Source organism: Dendrobium catenatum, unplaced genomic scaffold (assembly GCF_001605985.2).
Source record: "Dendrobium catenatum unplaced genomic scaffold, ASM160598v2 fragScaff_scaffold_1076, whole genome shotgun sequence".
NCBI lineage: Eukaryota > Viridiplantae > Streptophyta > Magnoliopsida > Asparagales > Orchidaceae > Dendrobium > Dendrobium catenatum.
This window is the reverse complement of record NW_021319538.1, coordinates 806457-812456: the sequence shown is the minus strand read 5'-3', so window position 1 is coordinate 812456 and position 6000 is coordinate 806457. Positions and strand designations below refer to the sequence as shown.

The following is a 6000-nucleotide window of genomic DNA, read 5'->3' as shown; positions in this document are numbered from 1 at the left end:
AAAGCACAAAAAAATGCAGCAAAAAAAATTCCATATAAATTTTAAAGAAAAACTATATTCATAAAATCCTTGAAGAATTAGAAGAAGATAAGATTTGTAAAGAGTTGTTCACTTAAGGAAAAAATAGTGAAGATAAGAACTAATTTCCTTATTTATTCAATTTAAGAAAAAAAACATTTTTACTGAACAATATAATTATCCAAGTAGTAAATATAGTATTTAATTTCTATGATTTTATTTCTCATAATTAATGAGATGTATTTAATAGCATTTGGAATACATATTTCAAGACAATGATTGTCGATGATGAGAGATAATGAACGAAATTCTTTATTTGATGAAGTTTTACATTTTTTGTAATATTTTTGAAATTAATGTTAATAATATGAATTTTATATTTAAGACTCGTCGGCATTTAGTACTAAGAATACAAAACTTTTAATTATTTTTTTAATTCATCAATTATAATAAATATAAGTCTTTGCTTTGAATTGTCTTAGATATTTTTAATTTTTTTTAATATTTAATTATTCATATAATAAATTTATCCATCATGAAATTATTGTAGATTTTGATGTTAATGAAATGGATAATCCAATTTTCAAGTGCTTTATTTCACCTTCTATTTATATGATTCATGTTTTGAATAATGAGATCAATGATGAAGAAGAATAACTTAATCTTACTTTGAATTGTGGTATTTATCATCTTAGCTTAGATATTGGTGGGTTCAACAACAAATAAATTTTAATGTCAAATCCAAATATTGTTATTTTCTATTTTAAGGGACTATTTGATTGTCTTAAAAAAGAATAGGATGTAAAAAAAATACTTTAGAGTTGTTTGGACGAGTGCAAAAAGAATGCATGGTTTTTTTTTTTTAAAGTAAAGTGAATTCTATCGAGTGGCTGCGGCGGAGACCGTTGGGACTGCTGAAAGACGATGGTGGCAGGCAGCGGACAACAGGTGTTGGTGGAGATGATGGTTGCCATGGGCGGTCAAAGAAGCACTTTGAGTGGTGTAAAATGCTCTCGCTCAAATTGGGCGATAAAATTTTACCTAAAAAATAAACTAAAATGGAATACATTGCATTTACCTTACTTAACCTTAGATCTGCTTTTTAATCAACCGAACACTAAAAAATGAATAATACATTTACTTTATTTTACATTTTGCTTTTCTTCTAACCAAACAAATCAGTTCAAAAAAAAAAAAAAAAAACACATGAATTTGAAGTCTAATACTGATTTTCAGAATTATAAGATTGCCCAAAATAATAGTCCCTTAATAACCTTCAACCTTCAACATGCCAATTAAGGAGTGATAAACCACTTTAACTTTAGCCTCCTAAGCCTAACTTTAACCCCATAAGCCTAACTTTAACCTCATAAGCCTACAATTTAGGGTAAAGATAAAAATTGCTGTTTAAGAACTTCATAAACCTCCTTAAGCAACTCAAGCAAAAGATTAGTTTAAAATTTTTACTTCATACCCTAAAGTACATTATAAACTGAATAAATAATAAATGCAAGTTTATGTGTATTTTATACAACAAATATATTATTATACATCTTGATCCTGATACTGATCGACTTGCTTTGACGGTATTTATTCATTCATTACTAGTGAATACTCTCCATGTGATTTTCACCCAATAGTTTTTTTTTATAATATATATATATATCTCACCCTTGAAGGAAGAATTATTCTGTGCGGAATGCGGAGGGAGACTGGAGACTAATAAAAACGCGCCACATCATCTCATTGGTGGGTACCCAGATCGATACCCGCATTCAATACCGTTGGATACCCAGTGCTTAACCGGACAGAATAAAAGCTCCTTGAAGATATCAAATTTGATTTGATGATGCTGTGATATCAGTGTTTGCTTTATACCACGAATTAATTCCTTCCCGAAGAAGAAATTTGACATCCATCAATCAACACAACCAACCTGCTCACTATGAATGCCCATCCTCCTTTCAGGTACAGGCCTTACAAAAATCACTTTGGTACAATCAACTGCCACTCTTCATTGAAAAAATTATTCTGTGCGGACAATGAACAACATTCGAAGATCAATCAAAATGAGTCACATCATTTTTTTACTTAATACCGGTGCTCGATACTGCTGTTTATCAAATGACGTGATGCATTTTAGTTGATCTCCGGACAGTCTGATGTCCGCATAGAATAATTTCTTCATCCATTGAGGTTTGGTTTGGGACGACCTTTTCACTTAAAACAAAATTTTAATTTTTGTACTACAACTCTGTTTTATTAAATAATAAACAAGTCGTCCCAAACAACTCATGAATCTGATCAGTCTAATATGAGCTAGTTCAACTAAAATGATATATGAATTAAAAGGTGTACGAGTACCTAAACAAACTTCCAAGTGGTTGGACGGAGTTTGGTTCATAGAGTAAAGATAATTTTTCTACAACAATCTAAAACCAGTTTCAAACCTCAACTGTTTGCTCGTTTGTACGGCAAATTATTGCATCCGGTCACCGAAGCGCAGAATAGGTTCGAACATCCAATAAAAACGTGCTACGTCACCTGCGCTTTTGACTGCGCTTTAGTTGCGCTTTGACTGAGCTTTACCTGCTCTTTAGACTGCGCTTTTGACAGTGCTTTACTTGTGCTTAACCTGCGCTTTACCTACATTTTTGACCCGCTTAATTTAAAATAAAATTTTATTAATATCCGGACCTATCTTCACGTCCGGTGGCCGGATGCAATAATTTACCGTTTGTACAGAGACGTCTGTCAATTCGAAATGGCATCATATATTCAAAGGCACATCAATTGTTTACAACATCTTTAGAAATGCCTAAAAGACCCACAAATCAATCCACAAAGCATTAGGTATCAGTTCAAAATAAAAAAATAAAAAATTCCATTGATTCTTACTCACATATCATATGAAAAGTTAGTTGAAAGAGAAAAAGAATTGAGAAGAAACATACCCCCACCAAGGGCAAATTATTGTGTCCGGTGTCCGGATTCGTCCGGACACCAATAAAAACACGCCACATCACTCAAAAATATCGGGGCCCAGTGCATCCGGGTGAGGTGGCATCTCTGGATTGGTTGTCCGCATGTCAGGTGACTGGACGCAATAATTTGCCCCCACCAAGCCTCTCCCTTATCTCTCTCTGTGGATCCTCTTATGCTGAACCCAGCCACAAGGATGGATCCAGACTATTTTTTTAGGGCGGGCAAACTCTTGAGATATGTGAAGGTGAAGACCGGCGACCTCTTACGATTGCGAAGGCGACCTGATCTTGCAAGTTGCAAACGATGGAACGAGAGGGCTTCGAGCCTTCGACCACTATTCTGCGAATGACGGGAGGAGGGATGGGTAAAACTGGCGAACGATTAATAAATTTAGGGCAAAAGATGTTTATTTCAATCCTCAGCCAATCATGGAGCTCCAGAAAATCACAAGTGCAATTTATATTTTATAAGATGCTTAATTCCATTATTCTGGATGTCAACAAACAAAATAAACTGGAAGGCAAAGTAAACAAAAAATCTGTGCCATATGCCAACTAGAAATAGCTGTATCAAGCATAATTTCACAGGCACTACCTACAGGACAATCTTTATTCTAACAAAAAAAAAAAAAAAGCTTCATTACAAAGTAGCTACTTGATTGGCTCGTAGAGTTAGATAGAACTCAACTACGCCAGACAGGGAGAATAAAAGAATTAAAGTACATACCTAGAGGAAGAATACAAACTCGAACCTTAGTATGCAAAGAATATATTCTGCATTCCGTAGCTAAACATAATGTTTCATGAGAAGACTGCCACTGATAAAAAACAACTATGTTCCTAGAGAGATTATTCTGTGCGGACACCAGATGGGAGAACCGTCCGGTACCGCTTGGTACCGAGCGGTTCCGATGCTCGATATCGCGCTCGGTACAGAGTGCAGTACACTTTTGGGATGACGTGACATATTTTTATTGATCTTTGGATGACATCCGGACTCCGCACAAAATAATTTGTCATGTTCCTCACTCAAATAATAGAGTGAACTGAAACTTTTTGACAGGAGGGATGGATTGAAGTAATCACTACGGGAACAAAATCATTTATCAATTTAGAACACTAATTGAAAACATAAGAGTACAGTTATACGAAATAAGATATAAAAATTTGTAAATAAACTAGTATTAAGAGTGTTCAAATGTTAACATTCACTAATACATACACTAGAAAATTTGGTTTCCATAAGTTTGATCAAATTGTGATTCCTTCACCCAAGCTTCACTGAACTTGGAGATTCTTTGGTGTACTTTGATAAGCTGTTGACTGCAAAAATGTTGAGAAGTGCATGGGCCACACATGAGATAAATGACATTTCCCAAGGGCCTCATGAAAATACCATCCTCCCGGAGCTGCTGGACCAGAGAGCTAGCCTGTAATGACGCATATCTACAGAGGGATGATATAAATTAAGTTAAAGAGGGAATATTTTGACAAAATATTAAGCAAAACAAATTTTCATGACATCATAAGCCTTATCACTACTGTTTTAGGTCAGCATTATGAATCCTCACTCTTCATTTGATTTTAGTAAATGTTGCATGAGGTATTAAATATATTAGGTGAAATCATTTTTGTGCAACCTCCATCCATGTTAAATTTGCTATACCCCTATTCCTTCCACATGCAATCTAAGTTTTCCCGCCATCTTATAGGTCCATTTCTACCTGTTCTCTTACATGTCAAAACTACTTAAGTCTATTCTTCACAACCTCATTTTAATAAATGCTACTTTCATCAAACCTTTAATATAATCATTCCTCAAACAATCCTTCCAAATTAACACATTCATCTTAATATCATTATTTATGTTACAATCAACTTTGCCATTATTGACCTCTATACATATTCCACGATCAATCGAGTGCATCGAAGAAGATGATTAACAGATGTGTCGCTTATCACCAGCATCGGGGCACTTCGATCACTATTAAAATAGCTCAAAACTTTATCCGATCATGAAATGGATTTTATCATTGCGATCGAAACATTAAAATTACCCAATAAGGACTCGCTTATGATCGAACCGAGCGAAGTCGATCAAAATTAACGGTCTACAGACGCGACGATATGCGACATTGCCCGAATGTTGCCTGTACACAAAACGGTCTTCGTCGTTGCATCCTGAACATCAATAATTCCAAAAAAATTGTAATATTACACATATCACTGCATAATGTGAAAATGATAAATTTGCACAAGTTTTGAGGTGACAATGCACAAAATTGGCAGAACAATGTCCATTCTCAAAACGGACTTCAATGTTATGTCCGAATGTCGAAAATATCTAGAATTGTTAGTAATGTTGTCAGGGTTGTTGCACAAGTGAAAATTAAAAATTTGCATGAATTTCGAGTTGATGACACACAAAATGAGGTGCACGTATCCTTGCCAAAATCCTGCAAATCCCCCAAAATAGCAGCTGTCCATCTTCTTATCCCTGGAAACAACTGCTCACTTGAATAAACAAATATAACCAAAGCCTAATTCCCTCCCATTTTTTATGCTACATCTTCTCCACATTTCGATCTTCTAGCTCCCGAAATACCCAAGCCGTTGCATACTCCACTTCTCCAGAACTGCTCTCCCTCAGCTTGAGAAATGGTTGGATTAACTCAACTCCCTCATTCTCTGCTTCGACTTCAGCTCCTCTCTCATTCCAGAGACCGAACTTCTACAACCAATCAACACCTTCAACCCCGCTACCTCGTTCGACCTCATAGGACCAAACCCTCTACCCTATGATGCACCGACGGACACGACTTGACACAAACATGACATTTTTTAAAAATATAGGACACTTGTGCAGCGTGGACATGACATAATAATTTTTTACTATAATATATATAAATTAAGGTAATATTATATTAAAAATGACAATCAATAATAAATCAAAGTCATGATAACTTATTTAGCTTATAACATAAAGATGTTTAGTACA

At 34.9% G+C, this 6000-nt stretch overlaps 1 protein-coding gene across 4 annotated transcripts in view; it reads right to left on the bottom strand.

Moving 5' to 3' along the window:
* Positions 1-2885: 2885 nt before the first annotated feature.
* LOC110094535 (bifunctional dethiobiotin synthetase/7,8-diamino-pelargonic acid aminotransferase, mitochondrial) overlaps positions 2886-6000 on the bottom strand; it is a 72872-nt gene continuing 69757 nt past the window's right edge. Inside the window, exons 14-15 of one of the 4 annotated variants that reach the window (XM_028698378.1) lie at positions 4225-4448; positions 2886-3342 (exon numbers count right to left, since the gene is read on the bottom strand). In XM_028698378.1, the coding sequence (XP_028554211.1) occupies positions 4226-4448 (223 nt within the window). In that variant the 3' untranslated portion in view covers positions 2886-3342; position 4225. The other 3 variants (XM_020819791.2, XM_028698379.1, XM_028698380.1) reach the window with 3 other exon arrangements.